This window comes from Mustelus asterias, chromosome 13 (assembly GCF_964213995.1).
Source record: "Mustelus asterias chromosome 13, sMusAst1.hap1.1, whole genome shotgun sequence".
NCBI classification, from domain to species: domain Eukaryota; kingdom Metazoa; phylum Chordata; class Chondrichthyes; order Carcharhiniformes; family Triakidae; genus Mustelus; species Mustelus asterias.
In genome coordinates this window covers 57,572,130-57,597,818 of record NC_135813.1, presented here as the reverse complement: position 1 = coordinate 57,597,818, position 25,689 = coordinate 57,572,130, and the positions used below count along the sequence as shown (strand labels likewise).

Genomic DNA, 25,689 nt, shown 5'->3' with positions numbered 1-25,689 from the left:
TTAACTCCCAACCACTATCACCGGCACAGATGATCTGGCCAGTCTCACCCTGCTGCTGGTGGGAGCTTGCTGTGTACAAACCAGTTACTGCATTCTCTACAGGACAGCAGGGCCTGTAGATGTGAAAGGTGCTGTGAAAATGCATGTATTTTCTCTCTTCCTTTCCTGTGCTAATTAAGATATTGTCTCTGCTATTCACAGCCCTCTTCTACTTCAGGTGAAGTCTTTGAAAGAAGACCTGCAGAAAGGTAATACTGTGAATTATTTTGAGTTGTGGCTGAACGGGTATTTTAATAATTCTTTCACAGGGTGTGGGCGTCACTGGCTGGGCCAGCAGGTTTTATTGCCCTTCCCTAATTGCCCTTGAGAAGCTGGTGGTGAGCTGCCTTCGTGAACCGTTGCAGTCCCTGTGGTGTAGGTGCACCAACAGAGCTCTAACAAAGGGTCATCCAGATCTGTGCTGTCAGACATGCTGAGATTTGCCAGCATTTTCTGTTTTTGTCTCCTGGCTCTACATTTTGCTGTTGATCTGTTGAGTTCCTCACAGTCAGGAACTATATCTTTACAGATGATAGTCTGGATCTGATCCTGTTTTTATTTGTACTGAATGCACTGTCTGAACTCTTCCATTGACTGCCTCTTTATTCATCATGGAATCATCGAATCCCAACAGTGCAGGAGGTGGCTATTCGCCCATTGAGTCCGCACCGATAACAATCCCACCCAGGTCCTAATCCCTATAACCCTATATATTTACCCTGCTAATCCCCCGACACTGAGGGGCAATTTAGCATGGCCAATCAACCTAACCCGCACACCTTCGGAGATCTTGCTAATCTAATCTCGCCCTTTTCCGAATTTTCCCTGTACTTTGTAAAATTCCTGTATTTTGGTGTGTTTAGCTCCCGACATTGCTCGGACTTCAGCCAGATTTCTGCAATTGCATTCTGCTGAATTCTCCTCCCGCCCCTGGTTGTTTTCAAGCTTTTCCCAGTCCAGACTTTAAGAGCTGCAATTCTCCCCCAATTCTCTATTTCCACTCTCTGCGTGGACATGGATGTTGGTTTGATTTACCTGTCTTGTTGGTACAGCTCCCCACACCCCCAACCCGCCTTGACCTTGCCTCTTGCTCACCCCCACCAACTTCGCTCCCCACCCCCCCCCACTCCGTTGCCCCCCACCCCTCCCACTAACCTCTACCTACTGAGTGAGGAGTCTAAAACCTTCACAGGAATGGATTAAGAGTGGAGAGATTTGGGACTGTGTTGCTGAAGACCCCATGTTTATATTAATTGTATCTGCGCATCCACTTTGTTATTCAAAGTATGTGAGATCCATTGTGAAATCAGTTTTAATTGCATGCTTTGCCCTTGTTTTTTGCCTCAGAAACTATTAGTGTGGACCAGACTGTGGCCCAGGTGTTTAAACTCCGAGCTTACCAAGATGTCTATGTTAATATTGTGGATCCCAAGGTAAGTGGTGTGTTTTGTCTTCGTTTCCTCCACCCTGGCTCCTCTATATTGGTTGTTTCAGCAGCTTTTTATACCCTTTCTCCCGGGTTTCTGCTGAAGTCACAGTGGGAGATTACGAAAATGTACAGAAATTCTGCCTGCTTCTGATTATTTTTGATTTGATTTATTATTGTCACATGTATTAGTATACAGTGAAAAATATTGTTTCTTGCGTGCTATACAGACAAAGCATACCGTACATAGAGTACATAGGGGAGACGGAAAGGAGAGGGTGCAGAATGCAGTGTTACAGTAATCGCTAGTGTGTAGAGAAAGATCAACTTAATATATGCTAGGTCCATTCAAAAGTCTGACAGCAGCGGGTAAGTAGCTATTCTTGAGTCGGTTGGTACATGATCTCAGACTTTTGTATCTATTTCCCGACGGAAGAAGGTGGAAGAGAGAATGTCCGGGGTGCGTGGGATCGTTAATTATGCTGGCTGCTTTGCCGAGGCAGCGGGAAGTGTAGACAGAGTCAATGGATGGGAGGCTGGTTTTCGTGATGGATTGGGCTACATTCACAACCTTTTGTAGTTTATTGTGATCTTGGGCAGAGCAGGAGCCGTACCAAGCTGTGATACAACCAGAAAGAATGCTTTCTATAGTGCATCTGTAAAAGTTGGTGAGAGTTGTAGCGAACATGCTAAATTTCCTTAGCCTCCTGAGAAAGTAGAGGCGTTGGTGGGCTTTCTTAACTATAGCGTCGGCATGGGGGGGACCAGGACAGCATCAGGAACAACTTCCAGCTTTTCTTGCAGCTCTCTGAGGCAATCAGTCAAACTTCTCTTAAATAAAAACAGAAAGTGCTGGAATTCCCAGGCAGAATCTGTGGAGAGAGAAACAGTTCACGTTATGAGTTGAATATGATTCTTCTTCAGAAGAAGTCATAGAACCATAGAAATCATACAGCACAGAGGGGGCCATTTGGCCCATCTTGTCCATGGCGACCTAAAGACACCCAGGTGCCCTTTCTAATCCCCACCTTCCTGCAGACAGCCCATTGCCTTGCAGCTTACAGCACTTAAGGTGCAAATCCAGGCGCTTCTAAAAAGAATTTCGGGTCTTTGCCTCCACCACCACCTCAGGCAGCGAATTCCAGACACCCACCACCCTCCGTGTAAAAACAGTTTTTCCTCATGCTCCCTCTAATCCTTCAGCCTCTTAGCTTCAACCTATGATCCCTGTTTTTTGAACCCTCTGCCAAGGGAAACAGGTTACTCCTGTCTACTCTGTCTGCATCCCTCACAATTTTGTATACCTCAATCATATTACCCTTCAACCTTCTCTGTTTCAAGGAAAACAACTCCGACCTCTCCAATCGCTCCTCATAGCTACAATTTTCCAGCCCTGACAACCTTCTAGTAAATCTTCTCTGCATTCTCTCCAGAGCAATTATGTCCTTCCTGTAATGTGGTGAGCAGAACTGCACACAATACTCCAGTGTGGCCTCACCAGTGTCTTACACAGTTCCGTTATTATGTCCCAACTTTTATATTCTATACCTCTGCCAATGAAGAAGAGAATTCTTTACAATCTTATCTATCATATTGGACACAACACATTGACTCTGTTTCTCTTTCCACTGACCAGAGCTGCTGAGTAATGTGCAGCATCTACAGTATTTTGCCTTTATTTTATTATTGTGCCTGGGGAATGGTATGAAATGCACAAATTGCCTCATCAGGGTCAGATATTGGGAAACAGCTCCAAAAACCCCAAGGAGTTTAATGCAGCACGACTGTGTCATAAAGCTCTGATTCATTTGAAGATGATGCTATCAGTTAGTCATGATCCAAGGACCAGCCACTCAGCTCTCAAAACATGATTAGCCAACCAACCACATAAAGGTCCAGAGGCTGAATCTGGAATCCAAGCAGCTCACATGTCCAAGCTCTTACTGTGTGTCGCTCAATTCACACTCAGAGCAATCTCTCTTATTTCAACTCACCCCGACAGAAAAAAAGTTCTTCCCTTACAGGCGGCACAGTGGTTAGCACTGCTGCCTCACAGCGCCAGGGACCCAGGTTTGATTCCTGGCTTAGGTCACTGTCTGTGCGCAGTTTGCACATTCTCCCCGTGTCTGCGTGGGTTTCCTCCCACAGTCCAAAGATGTGTGGGTTAGGTGGATTGGCCATGCTAAATTGACCCTAGTGTCAGGGGACTAGCAGGGTAAATATGTGAAGTTATGGGGATAGGGCCAGGGTGGGTCTGTGGTTGGAGCAGACTCGATGGGCTGAATGGCCTCCTTCTGCTCTGTAGGGATTCCATGATGATTCTTATTCCAGCCTGACTGCCTCCTGTCTTCCATTGAAACTCTGTTCCTGATGTCTTTGAAACTTGCTAAAGGCACCGGTGACACCGCTCAGGAGAACACTTTTTGGGTGTCCACTACTGCAGGGTAAATAGGGCCTGTTACATCGAACACATTCCACTGCCCATACTGTGAGTGCCCCTCTATCAGAGTTTCTCTGGTATATTCTATAACAGAACAGATTTGAGAGCATCATGGAGTGCCTGTCCTGTCTTGTTAAGAGGATCCAATTTGTTTGTTCAAGCAGAAACCAAGACAGAACTTTTCTTTATCAAGAGAGTTTATTGGCTTTGTTCAGTCTCACAGCTCTCCTCCCACATGCCCAGTGTCCCAGATATCCCCTATCTCTACTCACTTTTGATTAAAACAAATCTGTAAAACAGACAAGTTAATAGAGGGGTGACAGCTCCTGGTGGGGCACTGTAACTAAAATAAAACGCCAGGAGGAAAGTTAGTTAATTAAATCAAAAAGTCATTCCCTGCATACTCAGCCCCTGTGGTGCCCACAGTCACGGACGGCTTGAAGCATGTCAGTGGACAGGACATGCTCCTTATCCAAGCCAACCTGGCCACCAGTGTAGCCGCAGCAGAGAGGCAGACCGTTGTGTCCAGTGACCTTCCTCGACCACCCACTACCTGGAACTACCCCCCATTTGCACACTTCTGGTTGAACAAAAGAAAATGGATAAATGAGAAGGGGTGGCATGTCCCTTATTTGCACTCTTTTTAAGAAAACAGTAATCGGTAAATTAAATGCAAATGGCAGGGTTAATAGCCCTGGCTGCAGCACTGTAACTAAAGTAAAACATCAAAAAGAAACTCCACACAGACACTGACCCAAGCTGGGAATTGAACCCGGGTCCGTGGTGCTGTGAGGCAGTAGTGCTAACCACTGTGCTACTATGCCACACTATTATCCCCTGTTTATAAACTATTTTCAGACTGTTTCCTGCAGCATAGAACTGAATAAGGATAAAGCTATTTTAGGTCGACTGTCAAATTTCGGCAGTGGTTTCATAATCATGATCAGACTTCTAACTTCAGCTTTCATTGGACTCAACTTTCATCCTCTGTTATGGTTGGATTCGAACCCTGAATCCCCAGAGCATTACCGTGGCTCTTTGGATTACAGGACCATGACAGTACCGCTGGGCCACCATCCTCATCCCATATTCACATGTGCTCAAAGTACTCCATTAAACAATGCCTTTCTCCTCTCTATCCTAACAATATCATTCGCGTACAATTCGCCTGTATATCCCCAGAGTTCACTGGGTTTAGAAAAATTTCTTTTTTTGCCATTGCCAGTCTTCAGAAACGAGGTGTTTATTCTCAGTTGTATCCTGGTTATAAATATTCCCCTGTGCTCTTTGTCTGAATATACAACAGGACATTACCCTCGACTTGGTGGAGCTTACCTTCAAAGACCAATACATTGGGCGCAGTGACATGTGGCGGTTAAAGAAAAACCTGGTAAGCTGTCCATCTTTCATTACACTTCACTGTGGCCCCAAACCGCTCCTGAATTACTATTTTGCTGCAATAATCATGGAGTCAGCCCCCTGCCTTGGGCTGATTGAGGCTTTAAGTTACCAATTAGAGGCTCATTCCGAGCCTGTTTCCACTGGAGAAAGGTGAAGGAAAATGGACAGCCTCCTACATTCCCAACTCGGGTAAAAGATGGGAAGGAAACCCTTTGCCCATCAGGTGCACCCCCCTCCTTCCCCCTCCTCCTCCCTCCCTCCCTCCCTCCCTCTCCTCTCTCCCCCCCCCCCCCCCCCCCCCCCAACCCCCAATTCGGCCCATCGAGACTGCTCTGCCATTCAATCATGGCTGATTGGATTCTTATCCCCATTCTCCTGCCTTGATCCTATCTGTCTCTGTCTTAAAGACACTCAATGACCTGGCCTCCACAGCCTTCTGCGGCAATGAGTTCCACAGATTCACCACCCTCTGGCTGAAGAAATTCCTCCTCCTCTCAGTTTTAAAGGAGCGTCCCTTCACTCTGAGGTTGTGCCCTCGAGTTCTGGTCCCACCCACTAGCGGAAACATCCTCTCCACGTCCACTCTATCTAGGCCTCTCAGTATTCTGTAAGTTTTGACTAGATTCCCCCTCATCCTTCTAAACTCCATCAAGCTCCAGACTCCTCAACCACTCCTCATATGACAAACCTTTCATTCCTGGGATCATTCTTGTGAACCTCCTCTGGATCCCCTCCAAAGCCAGCACATCCTTCCTTAGGTATGGGGCCCAAAACTGCTCACAGTATTCCAAATGGGGTCTGACCAGAGCCTTATACAGCCTCAGCAGTACTTCCCTGCTCTTGTATTCCAGCTCTCTAGAAATGAATGTTAACATTGAATTTGCCTTCCTAACTGCCGACTGAACCTGCATGTTAACCTTAAGAGACTCCTGTACCAGGACTCCCAAGTCCCTTTGTGCTTCAGATTTCCGAAGTCTTTTAGAAAATAGTCTAAACCTCTATTCTTCCTATCAAAGTGCATGGAGGCAAAGGGCCAACCTGGTTTGGGGAGTAGCTACTGTCGCTTGCACTTGTACAGGTTACTGGTAAATGATGCTCATGAGTGTAATCCACGCTGCCGTTGACACTGGAAGAATGAACTGGAAGCAGTAATCCATCAGGTCAATCTCCAAATTGTAACGTTCAGGTGGTGAATGTTTCTAAAGTGGGACAATAGTTATCTCTGATTTTGTAAGGCTTACCTTTCTCTTCCAGGTTAACACCTGTGCTTACGTTACACAGAAGGTGGAATTTGCTGGAATAAGGTCAGTTTTGTAGTTCTGTTCCATTCCGATCTGGGGAATTGACCCGGTGTCGGTATATAGCATTATTGGTGGTTGGGCTATTGTTTGGCCCTTCATTTTGCACCCTCTGTGCCCCCAGAATAAATACCGCTGGCCTCCTGCCTTTGGTTAGAGCCCCGCGGTATTTATTTTGGGGGCATAGAGGGTGCAAAATGGGGTTGCAGTGTTTGTTGTCAGGGTTCTTCACTCAGCAGCTCCTGCCACCTCGCAGTCAGCTCCTGATAGCTTTGGCACCATCTCAGAGGTGGGTAAGCTGCCACTGTGACTGGGGAAGAGCAAATAAGGACACTGAAACTGAACTTCTATGAATCACTGGCTGGATCTTAGCCGGAACATGGTGTTCTGTTCTGAGCAGCCCTGTTTGGGAAAGATGTCAAGGCCTTTGCGATGGTGCAGGAGAGAGTTACTAAAATAATACCTGGGATGAGAGACTTTGGTTCTGTAGTGAGACTGGAGAAGCTAGGCTTGTTCTCCTTCGAGCAAGGAAGGTTATGAAGAGACTTAATGGAGGCGGTAAAAATGACGACAGGTTATAAAAGAGTAAATAAGAAAACTCTGTTTCAACAGCAGAAGAATCAGTAACTAGAGGACAAAGTTATAGTTATTGGTTTTTAAAAAAACAAAGGGGAGATCGGATTCCTTATGCAACAATAAAACATCCCACGTTGCTTCACAGGAGCATTATAAAACAAAATCTGACACTGATTTATCTATGGAGATATTAGGGCACATGGCCAAAAGTCTTCTCAAAGGTAGCATAGTGGTTAGCACTGCTGCCTCACAGTGCCAGGAACGCAGGTTCGATTCCCAGCTCAGATCACTGTCTGTGCGGTGTCTGCACATTCTCCCTGTGTCGACGTGGGTTTCCACCGGGTGCTTTGGCTTCCTCCCACAGTCTGAAAGACGTACTGGTTAGGTGCATTGGCTGTGCTAAATTCTCCCTCAGTGTACCTGAACGAGCGCCGGAGTGCGGCGATGAGGGGATTTTCACAGTAACTTCATTGCAGTGTTAATGTAAGCCTACCTGTGACACACTTAAAAAAAACTTCAAAGATTTTAAAAGAGGAAAGGGTGGTAAAGAGGCAGAGGGGTTTCGGGAGAGAATTTCAGAGTTTACAACCAAGGCAGCTGAAGGCACAGCTGCCAATGGTGGAACGATTAAAATCAGAGCTGCTCAAGAATGAGGGGCGCGCAATTATCTGAGGATTGGTCGTTGGAGTAGATTACAGATAGAGAGAGAGATGAAGCCGGAGAGAGATACAAAAACAAGGTTGAAAATTTGGGGTGGCATGGTGGTCAGCGCTGGTGCCTCACGGCGCTGGGATCTGGGTTCAATTCTGGCCTCAGATCACTGTCTGTGTGGAGTCTGCACATTCTCCCTGTGTCTGCGCGGGTTTCCTCCGGGTGCTCCGGTTTCCTCCGACAGATGTGCAGGTTAGGTGGATTAGCCAAGGCAAATGTGTGGGGTTGCAGGGATATGGTGGAGGAAAGGGCCTGGGTAAAATACTCTGTCATAGAATTGGTGCAGGCTTGATGGGCTGAATGGCCTCCTTCTGCGTTGTCGGGATTCTATTAAATGGGAGGCAGTGTAAATTGGTGAGCACAGGGATGATGACCGAATGGGTCAGTGCACGTTCAGACACAGGCAGCAGAATCCTGTGACGTCAAGTTGATAGAGGATAAGAAATGGGTGATCGCCAGGAGGGAATTGAAGTAACAAAGGGTTGAGTTGGGGTTTTAGGAGCAGATCGGCGATGGTCGACAGAGTCTGGGTGAAGTATTGGAGGTGGGAGCAGGTGAATGAAGTGATGGTGCCGATATGTGGTCAAAAACTCACTTCTGGGTCAGAGATGGAGCCAAGGTTGTGAACAACTGGATTCGGCCTCGGGCAGCTGTCAGGAGGAGCGAGAGTGTCAGTGGTGATGGAATGGTGTTTATGATGGGGACCAAAGACACAAAAAAAAATCTTTCCAGTATTTAATTGGAGGAAATTTCTGCTCACCCAGTACTGGATTGGAACAAGCAGAATGGTGATGGAGTCCAGCGAGGTGGTGGGGACGGTGAACTAGGTGCCATCAGTCCGCAGGACGTGTTTGTGGACAATGTCACTGAGGGCTGGGGAGAGGGTGTGGCAACAAAGACCCTGGGGGACATCAGATTTTAAAAGAGGAAAGGGTGGTAAAGAGGCAGAGGGGTTTCGGGAGAGAATTTCAGAGTTTACAACCAAGGCAGCTGAAGGCACAGCTGCCAATGGTGGAACGATTAAAATCAGAGCTGCTCAAGAATGAGGGGCGCGCAATTATCTGAGGATTGGTCGTTGGAGTAGATTACAGATAGAGAGAGAGATGAATTAGCAGCATGAGTAGGCCATTCGGCCCCTCGAACCTGCTCCACCATTCAGTAAGACCATGGCTGATCTGAAGGTACACAAACCATTGTTGGTGATTCCCTGACAGCAAGCTCTTTGGATCTGGATTGAAAGGGTGGTGAAAGCAGATTCAATTTTCACATTCGAAAGAGAACCAGGTAAACACAGGGCAATGGGAAAAGAGCAGACGAGAGCGATTTATTGAGTATTCTGTCAAAGAGCTAGCACAGACACGTTAAGGCTGAATGGCCTCCATTCAGTGGTGCTGCGGTATTGTGTTGATGAGAATATTATGTGAGAATGGAGGAGGAGAACGTTGGAGTGCACTCTCGAGATTGAGTTGTGAGTTTCTAGGATTATATTTGAGGAATGTCTGCGCTCTGTTTGCTTGTAATTGAACCCTGGCAGAGAACCCTGGCACTTTCTTGCTGTTTTACTGCAGACTCTTGGTTTCTGTACCACTGATTAAGATGCGAGTGATGTCTGTTTATTGCTTTTAGAGCACAAGCGAGTGAACTGTGGGTTAAAGGTGAAAAGGTTACCTGTGGATACATAAGTGAAGATACCAGGGTAAGACTTTATCTGTGGCTTATTACATTCCCCTTCCCTTGGGGCACGATACTCATTTGTAGAAGCCCCCACTAAATTTTTAAATGGTGGGACATAGCTTTTGCTAACAAGATGGGAAATAATTGTCCATCCTAGTTGCCCTGAGAAAATGGTGTTGCGAGGCTTTTTTAGTGGTTTTTGTAATGGTGTTAAATTAAACTGTCTGTGGAGTCTGCCCGTTCTCCCCATATCAGCATGGGTTTCCTCTGGATGCTCCGGTTTCCTCCCACACTCCAAAGATACGCAGGTTAGGTGGATTGGCTATGCTAAATTGTCCCTTAGTTTCAGGGGATTAGCAGGGTAAGTATGTGGGGTTACGGGGATAGGGTCTGGGTGGGATTGTTCTTGGTGCAGGCTCAATGGGCTGAATGGCCTCCTTCTGCACTGTAGGGATTCTATGGGATTTTATGGTCACTAAACAGATTCTTGTTTAAGATGAAAACATCTTTTAAATTTAGAGGCTTCATTTTCTTTCAGATGTTAGGATGCTATTAAAATGAATGTATAGTTTTTAGCACAAGTAAAATCAAGCTGCCATGCATTTGGTAAACCATGTCTGGCAAGCACCTCAGAGCAAGAAAAGAATGGGGTGTTCTTTGCAATTGATACAATTAGTAGTCCGAGTACTGTGAGCCAGGAAGCAGTTTAGATGTAGATGAGGTGTTGAAGAAGCAGCAGCAAGAGAGAGGGGGGCAACCGTCTTTAGGGAACAGCTCAGCTAGAGATGAAGTGCTGAAGGCAAAAGCCAGTTGCAGAAAAGATCATTTTATTTGCGGAACGGAAGACCATTCCCAGGTCCTGGTCAGTTAAGCTATCACTGACTAGATTTGACTAATAGGCCTATGGTTGTTCCTTGGGAAATGGGATCTGAGCAGAGTTTAGAATTATGGGAGAAGCAGATACTTTTGGGTTTTCAGCCTGTGAGGGACTAAATGCTCATTGTTTGCTGAGGTATAAGATTGTTCTTTGTTGTGTTTTATTATCTTCTATTTTAATAAATACTTTTATTGTTGTTTAACGAAAGAGAAGTTTGAATTCTCATTGTTTCTGCAAACGCTCCTTGCTGATATCCTAAAGACAATCCACCACAGGAAACCAGTACTTCAAGTTGGAATACTCCCACACATAACATCAGCGGGGTTTCATAACAGTGCTTTGAGCTTTGACACAACTGAGTGGCTTACTCAGTGACATAGGTGCCAGCTACAAGTCAACCACGCTGATGTGGGTCTGGAGTCATGTATAGGCCAGACTGGCAATGCATTTTGGGTTTCCTTCCTGAAAGTCACATGGGCAAATGTGTGGATTCATTAAGGAAGGGCAGCACAGATTTGTTAAGGATTGATTGTGCTTAACTAAATTGCTGGCGTTCTTTGATGACGTAACCATGGTTAGGTTGACTGGCTATGTTGAATTGCCCCTTAGTGTCCAGAGATGTGTAGGTTAGGTGGAGTTGCCATGGGAAATGTGTGGGATTATGGGGATAGGACAGGAGGGGGGCCTGGATAAGGGTGGCACAGTGGCACAATGATTAACACTGCTGCTTCACAGTACCATGGACCCCGGTTTGATTCTGGCCTTGGGTGACTGCTGTGTAGCGTTTACACATTCTCCCCGTGTCTGTGTGGGTTTCCTCCGGGTGCTTTGGTTTCCTCCTACAGTCCAAAGATGTGCAGGTTAGATGGATAGGCAATGCTAAATTGCCCCTTGGTGTCCCAGGATGTGAGAGTTAGGGAGATTAGCAGGGTAAATATGTGAGGTCACAGGAATAGGGTCTGGGTGAGGCACTCTGTCAGAGAGTTGGTGCAGGCCTGATAGACCAAATGGCCGCCACCTGCACAGTAGGGATTCTGTGACACGAGGAAAGTCTTTTTTGACACAGCAACTGATTAGGATCTGGAATGTGCTTCCTGAGATTATTGGAGGCACACTCAATCAAAGCCTTGAGCAAGCATTTGAAGGGCTAAGGGGATAAGGTATGAGAGTGGGATCAGGTGGGGGAGTGGCACTGGATGAATTGCTCTTGCAGAGAGCCAGCACAGACGCGATGGGCTGAGTGGCTTCCTGCTACGCTGTGACGATTCTATAAAAGGACCATGGCTGAATCAGTTGGGTCTCAGTGACTGCTCCAGCTGCAGTCCACTCCCTCAGCACAGACAGCAATGAAACCTGGAGCCATTTGCACCGTGTGCTGCTTCATGTGTTGCAGTCACCCAGTGTGCCTCTGGGGGAACCATGTTTTAAATCTCAATTCCTTGTGTCACTCAGTGTGTACGGGGTGACTGCAGCATTCGATGTCACAGGCTGGTTGAACTTTCATTGACCTTTGCCAAAGCTTGACCATTTTTGGTTCAGTGCTTGGCATCATTATAAAGAGTTGTTCCTGTTTCAGGAGTGTGTTAGAGGGAATTTCATGCTGGCATTTAGGAGGAAAGAACGGAAATCCCAACAAAACCCAAAGGGAGATGTTCAAGGGCAGGACTAAAGGAGTCGGATTGAGGTTATTGAGAAATTTCACAGACGGAACCATAGAATCCCTGCAATGCAGAAGGAGGCTATTTGACCCATCGAGCCTTCACTGACCACAATCCCACCCAGGCTCTATCCCCGTAACCCCAGGTATTTACTCTGCTAATCCCCCTGACACTAAGGGTCAATTTAGCATGGCCAATCCACCTAACCCGCACATCTTTGGAATAAGAATATGAGATCATTGCCAGAGATTTCCCATTTGAGATGTAGGGCGATGAGACAGGAGTGTTTTTGAATCTGACTTTTCACACCGTGTTAATTAGCCGATTGCATGCACAGGAAAATGGTTATATTGCGATTAACATTGTTGGTGTCCTTTTTGAAGGTGGTGTTCCGATCTGCCTCTGCCATGGTCTATATCTTCATCCAGATGAGCTGTGAGATGTGGGACTTTGACATCTATGGTAAGATGGTGTTAAAAGAACTGGAACAGATCCTAGCGTCATGAAAACAGAAGTCAGGTTCTATGACAGTACTTGTCGTGGCTGTAACTCTGTTTCAAGTTAACAGTGAATCAAGGATTTTCGATGTTCATTAATCTGAGAGGAGGGTTTTGCAGTTCATGTGGATGCAGCATGATAATGTAGCGCACACACCTTCACACTTTACCCCTGCTGATGACCCTGGTAAGCTCGGCTGGGAATGCTAGCGACATGGCAAACTGACAGCTCGGAGCAATTGAATTATTTGAAGTTGGTATTTCGAAAGGGCACGCCCTTAAGGTGAGAGGGGACAAGTTCAGGGGAGGAGCAAGTGTTTTTACACAGATAGTGATGTCTGGACAATGTTGCCAGGGGTGGTGATGCAGGCAGGTACGAAAGGGGCGTTTTAGGTAAGTACATGAATATGCATATGGACCAAGGGCAGGCAGAAGGGATTAGTTTAATTTGGCGTCATGTTTGACACAACATCGTGGGGCCTGTTCCTGTGCTGTACTGTCCTATGTTCTATAACAAAACTAAATAGTTTGGTCTGTGTTCTGACTAAGTATTGGCTTTCCATTCCTGAAAAGCTCAGTTGCTCTCAAATACTGAGGTCATATCGGCTCTGAGTTCTGTCACTGTGAGCTTTGGCCAGAATCTGAAGCTGAGCTCAATTATTTGCTATTAAAACCATTTTAGGTGATGTGTGTGATATGATACGATATAGAATCCCTATAGTACAGAAAGAGGGCATTCAGCCCATCCAATCTAAACTGACTCTCCAAAAGAGCATTTCACCCAGGCCCAACCTATCTCCATTAGCCTGTGCATTTTACTATGGCTAATCCACCTAACCTGTACATCGCTGGACACTCTCGGTGGCACAGTGGTTAGCACTGCTGCCTCACAGCGCCAGGGACATGGGTTCAATTTCCGGCTTGGGTCACTGTCTGTGCGGAGTCTGCACGTTCTCCCCGTGTCTGCGTGGGTTTCCTCTGGGTACTCTGGTTTCCTCCCACAGTCTGAAAGACGTGCTGGTTAGGTGCATTGACCATGCTAAATTCTCCCTCAGTGTACCCGAACAGACGCCAGAGTGTGGCGACTGGGGAATTTTCACAGTAACTTCATTGCAGTGTTAATGTAAGCCTACTTGTGTGATACTAATAAAATTAACTACTAAGGGACGATTTAGCATAGCCGTTCCACCTATTCCATCTTTGGACTGTGCGAGGAAACTGGAGCACTCGGAGAAAGCCCACGCAGATACTGGGAGAACTGGGCCACAGCTGCCTCACAGTACTAGGGACTCGGGTTCAATTCCGGCATTGGCTGACTGCCTGTGTGGAGTTTGCATATTCTCCCATTATCCCTGTGTCTATGAACGTGCAAACACCACATAGACGGTCACCCAAGGCCGGAATTGAACCTGGTTCCCTGGTGCTGTGAGGCAGCAGTGCTAACCACTGTGCTGCCCCAGTTGTTGAAACATAGAGAATTCTTACAGGGCTGGACAGGATAGAAGCAGAAAGGATGTTTCCCCTGGCTGGGGGAGAGATCTAGAACCCGGGGTCACAGATTCAGGGTAAGGAACAGGCCATTGAGGACTGAGCTGAGAAGAAAGTTCTTCATGGTGGTAAATCTTTGGAGTCCTCTACCTCAGAAAGCAGTGGAAGCTCAGTCATTGAGTATGTTCAAGACAGCTCGATCGATTTCTACATATTAAAGACATCAAGGGATATGGAGATTGTGTGGGGTAGATGGCATTGAGATAGATTTTCATCCATGATTCAATTGAGTGGCAGAGCAGGCTCAAGGGGCTGAATGGCCTACTCCTCCTATTTCCTGTGTTCCCATGCTCAACTTGGAATTTTTGCCTACTCCACCAGTGAATGAGGAAAGGCAATGACCAGAATGCAGATATTTCTCCTCATATTTTGCTGTTATCTAACCATCCTGTGTGTTTCTTTCTCACTTAGGTGACTTGTACTTTGAGAAGGCTGTAAATGGTTTCCTTGCTGACCTGTTTGCCAAATGGAAGGTAAAAAGAAAGGAGCATGGAAACTGATTCCGTCTTCCACTTTCAGTTATAGAAGGAATATAACTGAAAGTGGAAGATGGAATCAGTTTTGCATGTAGTACTTATACTAAATGTTTGCATTTTTCTGCAGTACACCTGTATCATAAAATCTGTAGGATCCCTATATATCTTTGGACACGAAGGAGCAATTTGGCATGGCCAATCCACCTAATAGAATCCCGACAGTGCAGAAGGAGGCCATTTGGTCCATCAAGTTTGTACCAACTCCCCAACAGAGCATCTAGACCCTGTCCCCCTAACCCCATGTATTTACCCCACTAATCCCCCTAACCTACACAGCTTTAGACACTAAGGGGCAATTTAATATGGCCAATCCACCTAACCTGCACATTTTTGGAGTGTGGGAGGAAACCAGAGCATCCAGAGGAAAATGGATGGATTCTCGTTGAATCTGGAAAAGGGGAACATGAGAATACCGCCATTATTACAAGATGTGGCAGTGTACACTCTGGTATACAGGAGCCAATAAGCCAAGAATTCTTGCACCACACCAAGACTGTTAATACAATAAACCCCATTCCTTGCCAGCCATATCAGAGGCACCGTTCAGATCGCACCATCACCGGAAAACTTAAACCATTTTCCACCAAGGCAACCCTACCAGCAAGGAGAAGAAAAATTGTCAAGACATCTATCAATGGGATATCTCTGGGAGAAATACAATTCTCCTTCTCTTGACATTGAGGAAAGTGGGCTACTATTCCGAGGAATTTAGGTGATCTCATTGAAACCTATTAAATGCTTCAAGGCTTGAGGGGTTGTAAGGATGCTTCCCTTGCCGGGGGAGTCAAGAATTGGAGTCACCATCTCAGAATAAGGAGTCAGCCATTTAAAAGGTTGTTAATCTTTGGAATTCTTTACCCAGAGGGCTATGGCTCTGCAGTCATTGAAAAGGTTCAAGACAGAGCTGGATATATTTTTGGATATGAAGGGAATTAAGGGATATGACGATAGTGCAGGAACGTGGAGTTGAGATCAAAGGTCAGCCAGATCATATTGACTGGAACAGCGGGCGCAAAGGGCTGAGGGGCCTACTGCTGCTTCTGTTTCTTGTATTCAGAAGCATTAATATATTGGACAACTCCTCACTCAGTGTGCTTAGTTATGTAACAGGAGGAATGAAAATATTAAATAAATATTCAAAAGTGGATAACCTTGCTGTGCTGATTTATGCAACACTTCCCTCTGTTTTAATTTCAGGAGAAGAATTGCAGCCATGAAGTGACAGTAGTTTTGTTTTCCAGAACTTTCTACGATGCCAAGTCACTGGGTGAGTTAATCCTTTGTCAGTGGTACAGTGAGACTTTGAGTTAAGACCTGACCAAAGATTGCATCAATGCGCTTCATCTGTTGCATGGTATAAAAGTAGTTTAGCCTGGGAATTCACACCAATGGCGCCATCGGTTATCATTGCTGCAACATTGGAAGTGAACTGCAGAGAAATCCATAATTGATTCAAGTGCAAAATTACATTTGCTTTCAGTTCTATCAAGCAGATCCAGTGTGAAGCCAGAACTCTGATCAATGTTGCTGTATTTGCAGTTCATTATCTTTGGCCTGCCATTAAGAAAATAATTAGCGTGGTGGGTAAATCCATTCACCAGTTATAGAAATTGCCATAATTCTTTCATAAGTCATCAACTGGAGCATATTGAGCAAAAAGGCCTTTGCTTGTTTTTGCTGCCACAGTTCACAGCGATATGCTCTATGCTTCAGCTTTGTGGGGCTCAGTTGTTTGCGAGCCTGCCTCTGAGTCAGACCTTTGTGCCTTCAAGCGAGTGGGGGTGGGGTGGAGGGGGCAGGGGGGTAGTCTATCTGATCACCCTACCTCGGGTCAGAAAGGGAGAGTGAGGGCGGGAGGGCCTCCTTCCCAAATCAGGCCTCTCCCACAAGATTCTGGCACTTTGACCCTGGATCTGTTTGTCATCCTAGCAAATGTCGCAGCCTCCAATCTGAGGCCAGAGCGAGGAACAGAAGTCTTGCTTTCAATCAATTAAAGAATGCTCCTTGGAATATTAAGTGGCTGTGAGGAAGCCAAAGTGGCCTGAATGAACAGCCGCTCAGCATGTCTTCGGAATGACACTTAACCTCCTACCCCTTGCTAATTTCCGATACATAGATGATGCATTTGTTGTAACTGCATCTGCCACTGCACGGTAAGGATTTCCTCCCACATCTTAACAGGCTCCAACCTGTGCTCAAATTCACCTTTGAAATGGAGCTCCCTTTCCTTAAAGTACCAGTTGGGAAGCATGCCAATGGATTCTCGACTGTCTACCATAAAACTACCTTCACTGGATAATATGCTTGTTGGGATCGCTGCAGTTCCACACGCTATAAAATTGGCCTCTTCGGCAACTGTGTAAACAGGGCCCAAGTGATTAGCTCACCTTGCAAACTCGATGCCAAAATAGGGCGCATCAAAGCCTTCCTGTGGGATAATGGCTACCCTGAACAGATCATGGCCCAGTGTACATCACGTAAACTCATGAATGGGCTCAAGGTGAACTTTGGTCCTGTAAAATTCCCAGTTATACCTCAGATTACGCTAGAAGGATAAAAATTGGAGCAAGAGGTGAAACCAACCGTTTCACACTCGACGATGCAGCAACAACACGAGTGATATTCTCCACAAACAGGATGCTGCCATTGAGCCAAAAAGACTTTCTGCCTATCACACAAATTAATAATATGCTAGATGAATTTCAGTGCCAGTCTGATGCCAGATATGCAGGCCACACATTCCAACAAGTGGCACATTGTATAAAACAGCATGTCCCTTTGATTGCTTGTAACAGGCAAAGTACTGACCATATCCAAACAGCCTGTGCTCAGAACATAATGTACAATATTAGATGAGATTCCATGATTGAACAGCACTTGTTAAACAATCCTGATTGTGTTCAGAATTACATTGACAACCAATTTAAGATCATCAGTCGGGCTTGTAGTGAGGCTCACTTAACGCATGTTAGAAGCTACATATATTCACACAGGGGCCTGACCTCTGTAGAGAGAAAGAACATGTCTGTGCATTGTTGCCTTTTTCAACCAGAGAAAAGCCTGTGAGACAACCATTCCTTGGTTCTTTTCCCGTGGCAATGCCTTGACCAATCAGAATTGATCAACCTGGTTTGAGTTCAAACAAAAGCTTGGCAGTTAACTGTTCCCTGGTGCATTCTCAACAAGAACACCTCTGCCAATCAGAGTTCACTTGTCAAACAATCTCATGCAGCATGAATTGTTGCTCCCTTTGAAATTTGAGTATTCTTGCAAATGTATCCTAATGAGTGCAGGACCAAAAGATTCAACAGTGTGTCTGTTTTTATCAGCAATCTAGTCACCTTAATTCTTTGTTTCCTTTCTGTCAACTGACTTTGCATATACACTGCCAAATTTTAATCCTTGCAATCGGTTGCAATTTTTGTGAGTTGTCTTATCCAATGTTTTCTGACAGTTCATATGAGCTGTATCTATTGGATTCCATTTAGCTAATCCCTCACTTCTCCCAAAAACATGCCTTGTCTTTACTACATTTCTGCCGGCCTCAGTACTTACCCCGTGCATTTCTAAATGTTCGCTGATTATATAGAACATAGAACAGTACAGCACAGAACAGGCCCTTCGGCCCACGATGTTGTGCCGAGCTTTATCTGAAACCAAGATCAAGCTATCCCACTCCCTATCATCCTGGTGTGCTCCATGTGCCTATCCAATAACCGCTTAAATGTTCCTAAAGTGTCTGACTCCACTATCACTGCAGGCAGTCCATTCCACACCCCAACCACTCTCTGCGTAAAGAACCTACCTCTGATATCCTTCCTGTATCTCCCACCACGAACCCTGTAGTTATGCCCCCTTGTAATAGCTCCATCCACCCGAGGAAATAGTCTTTGAACATTCACTCTATCTATCCCCTTCACCATTTTATAAACCTCTATTAAGTCTCCCCTCAGCCTCCTCTGCTCCAGTGAGAACAGCCCTAGCTCCCTCAACCTTTCCTCATAAGACCTACCCTCCAAACCAGGCAGCATCCTGGTAAATCTCCTCTGCACTCTTTCCAGCGCTTCCACATCCTCCTTATAGTGAGTTGACCAGAACTGCACACAATATTCCAAATGTGGTCTCACCAAGGTCCTGTACAGTTGCAGCATAACCCCACGGCTCTTAAACTCCAACCCCCTGTTAATAAAAGCTAACACACTATAGGCCTTCTTCACAGCTCTATCCACTTGAGTGGCAACCTTTAGAGATCTGTGGATATGGACCCCAAGATCTCTCTGTTCCTCCACAGTCTTCAGAACCCTACCTTTGACCCTGTAATCCACATTTAAATTAGTCCTACCAAAATGAATCACCTCACATTTATCAGGGTTAAACTCCATTTGCCATTTTTCAGCCCAGCTTTGCATCCTATCTATGTCTCTTTGCAGCCGACAACAGCCCTCCACCTCATCCACTACTCCACCAATCTTGGTGTCATCAGCAAATTTACTGATCCACCCTTCAGCCCCCTCCTCTAAGTCATTAATAAAAATCACAAAGAGCAGAGGACCAAGCACTGATCCCTGTGGCACTCCGCTAGCAACCTAGCATGGGATTGAGGGTGATTTTGCGGTTTGGATCAGGAATTGGCTAGCTGTAAGAAGACAGAGAGTGGTGGTTGATGGGAAATGTTCATCCTGGAGTTAGAACATAGAACATAGAACATTACAGCGCAGAACAGGCCCTTCGGCCCACGATGTTGCACCGACCAGTTAAAAAAAAACTGTGACCCTCCAACCTAAACCAATTTCTTTTCGTCCATGAACCTATCTACGGATCTCTTAAACGCCCCCAAACTAGGCGCATTTACTACTGATGCTGGCAGGGCATTCCAATCCCTCACCACCCTCTGGGTAAAGAACCTACCCCTGACATCGGTTCTATAACTACCCCCCCTCAATTTAAAGCCATGCCCCCTCGTGCTGGATTTCTCCATCAGAGGAAAAAGGCTATCACTATCCACCCTATCTAAACCTCTAATCATCTTATATGTTTCAATAAGATCCCCTCTTAGCCGCCGCCTTTCCAGCGAAAACAATCCCAAATCCCTCAGCCTCTCCTCATAGGATCTCCCCTCCATACCAGGCAACATCCTGGTAAACCTCCTCTGCACCCTCTCCAAAGCCTCCACATCCTTCCTGTAATGTGGGGACCAGAACTGCACACAGTACTCCAAGTGCGGCCGCACCAGAGTTGTGTACAGTTGCAACATAACGCTACGACTCCTAAATTCAATCCCCCTACCAATAAACGCCAAGACACCATATGCCTTCTTAACAACCTTATCTACTTGATTCCCAACTTTCAGGGATCTATGCACACATACACCTAGATCCCTCTGCTCCTCCACACTATTCAAAGTCCTCCCGTTAGCCCTATACTCAACACATCTGTTATTCCTACCAAAGTGAATTACCTCACACTTCTCCGCATTAAACTCCATCCGCCACCTCTCGGCCCAACTTTGCAACCTGTCTAAGTCTTCCTGCAAACTACGACACCCTTCCTCACTGTCTACCACACCACCGACTTTGGTGTCATCAGCAAATTTGCTAATCCACCCAACTATACCCTCATCCAGATCATTAATAAATATTACAAACAGCAGTGGCCCCAAAACAGATCCCTGAGGTACACCACTTGTAACCGCACTCCATGATGAATATTTACTATCAACCACCACCCTCTGTTTCCTATCCGCTAGCCAATTCCTGATCCAATTTCCTAGATCACCCCCAATCCCATACATCTGCATTTTCTGCAGAAGCCTACCATGGTGAACCTTATCAAACGCCTTACTAAAATCCATATATACCACGTCCACTGCCTTGCCCCCATCCACCTCCTTGGTCACTTTCTCAAAAAACTCAATAAGGTTAGTAAGGCACGACCTACCTGCCACAAAACCATGCTGACTATCACCTATCAATTCATTACTCTCCAAATAACTATAAATCCTATCCCTTATAATTTTTTCCAACATCTTGCCGACAACAGAAGTGAGACTCACCGGTCTATAATTCCCGGGGAAGTCTCTGTTCCCCTTCTTAAACAATGGGACAACATTCGCTAACCTCCAATCTTCTGGTACTATACCAGAGGCCAACGACGACCTGAAGATCAGAGCCAGAGGCTCTGCAATCACTTCTCTTGCCTCCCAGAGAATCCTTGGATAAATCCCATCCGGACCAGGGGATTTATCTATTTTCAGACCCTCCAGAATATCCTGCACATCCTCCTTATCAACTGTAATACTGTCTATTCTACTCCCTTGCAACCCAGTGTCCTCCTCAGCTATATTCATGTCCCCTTGCGTGAACACCGAAGAGAAATATTGGTTCAATGCTTCACCAATCTCCTCCGGTTCCACACATAACTTCCCTCTGCCATCTATAACTGGCCCTAAACTTGCCCTAACCAACCTTCTGTTCTTGACATACCTATAGAACGCCTTAGGATTCTCTTTAACCCTATCCGCCAAAGTCTTCTCATGTCCCCTTTTAGCCCTTCTAAGCTCGCTCTTCAACTCCCTCTTAGCCAATCTAAAGCTTTCTAGTGCACTACCCGAGTGCTCACGTCTCATCCGAACATAAGCCTCCTTTTTCTTTTTAACCAACAAAGAAACTTTTTTGGTGCACCACGGTTCCCTAGCCCTACCAATTCCTCCTTGCCTGACAGGGACATACCTATCACAGACTCGCAGTAGCTGCTCCTTGAAAAAACTCCACATGTCGGACGTTCCCAGTCCCTGTAATCTCCTAGTCCAACCTATGTTTCCTAATTCTCTCCTAATAGCCTCATAATTACCCTTCCCCCAGCTAAAACCATTGGCCCGAGGTTCATGCCTATCCCTTTCCATCACTAAGGTGAACGTAACCGAATTGTGGTCACTATCACCAAAATGCACACCAACTTCCAAGTCTAGCACCTGGTCTGGCTCATTTCCCAGCACCAGATCCAATATAGCCTCACCTCTAGTTGGCCTGTCTACATACTGAGTCAAAAAACCTTCCTGCACGCTTTGAACAAAAACTGACCCCTCTAACGAGCTAGAGCTATAACAATTCCAGTCAATATTAGTCAAGTTAAAATCCCCCATAACAATTGCCCTATTACTTTCACTCCTAAGCAGGATTGACTCCGCAATCCTTTCCTCAACCTCTCTAGAACTTTTAGGAGGTCTATAAAAGACTCCCAACAGGGTGACCTCTCCTCTCCTATTTCTAATCTCCGCCCATACTACCTCAACAGATAAGTCCTCATCAAACCTCCTCTCTGACACTGTGATACAATCTCTGACCAATAATGCTACCCCTCCCCCTCTTCTACCTCCTTCCCTACTTCGACTAAAACATTTGAACCCCGGGACCTGCAGCATCCATTCCTGCCCCTGCTCTATCCATGTCTCTGAAATAGCCACAACATCGAAGTCCCAGGTACTGATCCACGCTGCAAGTTCACCCACTTTATTGCGAATACTCCTGGCATTGAAGTATACACATTTCAAACCCTGCTCCACCCCACCTCTGCAATGCCATGCATTGCAGTCCCCATCCATGCATCCCTCACTTTCAGCCCCACTACTCAGGATCCCTCCTCCCCCCCGAATCAGTTTAAACCTCCCTGCATGGCCTTAGCAAATTTACCCCCCAGGATATTGGTCCCCTTCTGATTAAGGTGTAGACCATCCTTCTCATAGAGGTCACACCTTCCCCAGTACGAGCCCCAATTGCTTAAGTACCTGAACCCCTCCCTCCTGCACCATCCCCTCAGCCATGAATTCAAACCTTCCCTCTCCCTATTCCTCTCTAAACTATCCCGTGGTACAGGCAAGAGTCCAGAGATAACCACTCTGTCAGTCTTGGCCTTTAGTTTCCACCCCAACTCCATAAATCCCTGCCTAATATCCCCTTCCCCTATCCTCCCTATGTCGTGTGTCCCCACATGTACAATAACTTGTGGTTTATCTCCCTCCCCCCTAAGAGTCCTGAATACCCTGTCAGACACATCCCGGACCCCAGCCCCTGGTAGGCAACACACCAACCCTGAGTCCCTACCTTTAGTTCCGACCCTCCTATCTGTCCCCTTAATTGTGGAGTCCCCAATCACAAGGCCCAGTCTTTTACAGCCCCTAACCACCTGAGCTTTCTCACTCGGCTCACCCCCAGAGATCTGCTCTCTATGCTCAGTTGATTCCTCCTCAACTGTAGCCTCCAGCACCGAAAACCTATTATGGAGGGGAACCGCCCCAGGGGATTGTCTTCCCGATTGCTTCTTACCCCTCCTCCTGGCATTGACCCAAGCCTCATTTTCAGTTACTAGTGGTGTACCGCAAGGATCTGTTTTAGGGCCACTGCTGTTTGTCATTTTTATAAATGACCTGGATGAGGGCGTAGAAGGATGGGTTAAATTTGCGGATGACACTAAAGTCGGTGGAGTTGTGGACAGTGCGGAAGGTTGTTGCAGGCTACAGAGGGACATAGATAAGCTGCAGTGCTGGGCTGAGAGGTGGCAAATGGAGTTCAATGCGGAAAAGTGTGAGGTGATTCACTTTGTAAGGAGTAACAGGATTACAGCGTACTGGGCTAATGGTAAGATACTTGGTAGTGTGGATGAACAGAGAGATCTCGGTGTCCATGTGCATAGATTCCTGAAAGTTGGCACCCAGGTTGATAGGGTTGTTAAGAAGGCGTATGGAGTGTTAGCTTTTATTGGTAGAGGGATTGAGTTTCGGAGCCAGGAGGTCATGTTGCAGCTGTACAAAACTCTGCCTCCAGTCCGAAAATTTTCCATCCACCACCACCCTCTGTCTTCGATCAGACAGCCAGAGATTTCCACCAACTCCAATAGGTCGTGCCTCACAAACAGTTTTGAGTTCTTTGAGAAGGTGACCAGAGAGGTGGATGAGGGTAAAGCAGTTGATGTGGTGTATATGGATTTCAGTAAAGCGTTTGATAAGTTTCCCCATGGTAGGTGCGGCTGCACTTGGAGTATTGTGTACAGTTCTGGTCACCGCATTATAGGAAGGATGTGGAAGCATTGGAAAGGGTGCAGAGGAGATTTACTAGGATGTTGCCTGGTATGGTGGGAAAATCGTATGAGGAAAGGCTGAGTGACTTGAGGTTGTTTTCGTTAGAGAGAAGGTTAAGAGGTGACTTAATAGAGGCATACAAGATGATCGGAGGATTAGATAGGATGGATAGTGAGAGCCTTTTTCCTCGGATGGTGATAGCTACCATGAGGGGACATAGCTTTAAATTGAGGGGTGATAGATATAGGACAGATGTCAGAGGTAGGTTCTTCACTCAGAGAGTAGTAAGGGCGTGGAATGCCCTGCCTGCAGCTGTAGTGGACTCGCCAACATTAAGGGCATTTAAATGGTCATTGGATAAACATATGGATGATATTGGAATAGTGTAGGTTAGATGGGCTTTAGATTGGTTTCACTGGTCGGTGCAACATCGAGGGCCAAAGGGCCTGTACTGAGCTGTAATGTTCTATGTTCTAACACGATGCCACCACCAAACACATCTTTCCCTCTGCTCCTCCCCTCCATCAACATCCTGAAGAGGAGCCCTGATCCACTCCTCTGTCACCCCAAACCCAACATCCTCTTCCCACAACACCTTCCCGTACAGTCATAGGAAGGTGTAACACTTGCCCCATCCCTCCCTCTCACCGTCCACTCCTCCAGGTGAAACAGCGATTGACTTGTATAATTTAGTTTATTGCATTCAATGCTCACAATGTGGTCTCCTGTTGAGTAGGGAGACCAAATGCAGACGGCGTGACTGCTTTGCGGAATATCTCTGCTCAGTCCACATGCATAATTCTGACCTCCTAGCTTCTTGCCATTTTAATTCACCATCTTTCTCTCATGCTCATATTTCTGTTCTTGGCCTCCTGCAACGTGCCAGAGAAGCCCAACGCAAATTGGAGGAACAACACCTCACTTTCCAATTAGGAACTTTACAGCCTCCTGATCTAAACATTGAATTTAGCAACTTTAGACGAGGAACTCGGTTCTCCATTTTAATTAATCTGACCTTTATTCTGCTATTAACACCTACTCACTACCTGTGCTTTTTTTCCTTTAATACAACCATTACCATTTCCTTTCCCTTACATGACATCTCTGTTTGAACCTTCCCCCTCCCTTTAATCTTCACTCTTGTTCCACCTGACCTTCCCTCCTTTTTCCACCCATCATATTTCTATCTCTTTTCAGTTTCAAAGAAGTCATATTGGGCTCGAGACGTCAATTCTGTTTCTCTCTCCACAGATGCTGCCAGTCCTGCTGAGCTTTTCCAGCATTTTCTGTTCTATGTTGAATTGACTCTGTGCATTGTAGCAGATCAAAGCTGACCTGCCTCTTTAAACAAGCTTTTAGTCACCTGCCCTCATATCTTCCCACGTAGTTTGGTGTCAAATTGTGCTTCAGAATGCTCGTGGTGAAGCATTTTGGGGAGTTTTATTACACTGAGGGCACCAAATAAATGCAAGTTGGTGGTGTCAGGGGCAGAAAGACCACAGATTCTCCTTCTGGGGACATTTGTAGCTTGGGCTGCTTTACCCCTCCTGTGGTTGCCTCTGCATGCTCCTGACAATGCTCTGATGATGTATCACTTGTATTTTGGCTCAGTCTGTACTCAGGCCAGTTGTGTTTGTTACAGATGAGTTTCCTGAGAGTCACCGGCCCTCCATTCAGCAGGATCACGAGGGAAGATTCTACGAAGACTTTTATAAGTGAGTGTTGCTGTTGGTGATTTTCCTTCCCCCCCCACTCCACTCCAGGTACACACCCCTGGGTTCACCTCTCAGCTGTCGATTCCAGGGAAAATCTGTGTCCAAACTGAAACGGCTAACACCTGACTGAACAGCAATAGATCCTTTGTGCTACTACTATCAATATATTGTGGGTGTAAAATGAAGAGATATTTATCTAATTGGCCTCGATGGGTATTTT

At 46.1% G+C, this 25,689-nt stretch overlaps 1 protein-coding gene across 4 annotated transcripts in view; it reads left to right on the top strand.

Moving 5' to 3' along the window:
- Positions 1 to 25,689, top strand: part of depdc5 (DEP domain containing 5, GATOR1 subcomplex subunit) — a 192,754-nt gene that overhangs the window by 4,940 nt on the left and 162,125 nt on the right. For all 4 annotated transcript variants that reach the window (XM_078226820.1, XM_078226821.1, XM_078226819.1 and 1 more), the window contains exons 3-11: positions 202 to 248; positions 1,387 to 1,472; positions 5,212 to 5,295; positions 6,561 to 6,610; positions 9,518 to 9,587; positions 12,484 to 12,562; positions 14,557 to 14,618; positions 15,879 to 15,948; positions 25,397 to 25,469. In XM_078226820.1, the coding sequence (XP_078082946.1) occupies positions 202 to 248; positions 1,387 to 1,472; positions 5,212 to 5,295; positions 6,561 to 6,610; positions 9,518 to 9,587; positions 12,484 to 12,562; positions 14,557 to 14,618; positions 15,879 to 15,948; positions 25,397 to 25,469 (621 nt within the window). The remainder of the gene's footprint in view (positions 1 to 201; positions 249 to 1,386; positions 1,473 to 5,211; positions 5,296 to 6,560; positions 6,611 to 9,517; positions 9,588 to 12,483; positions 12,563 to 14,556; positions 14,619 to 15,878; positions 15,949 to 25,396; positions 25,470 to 25,689) is intronic.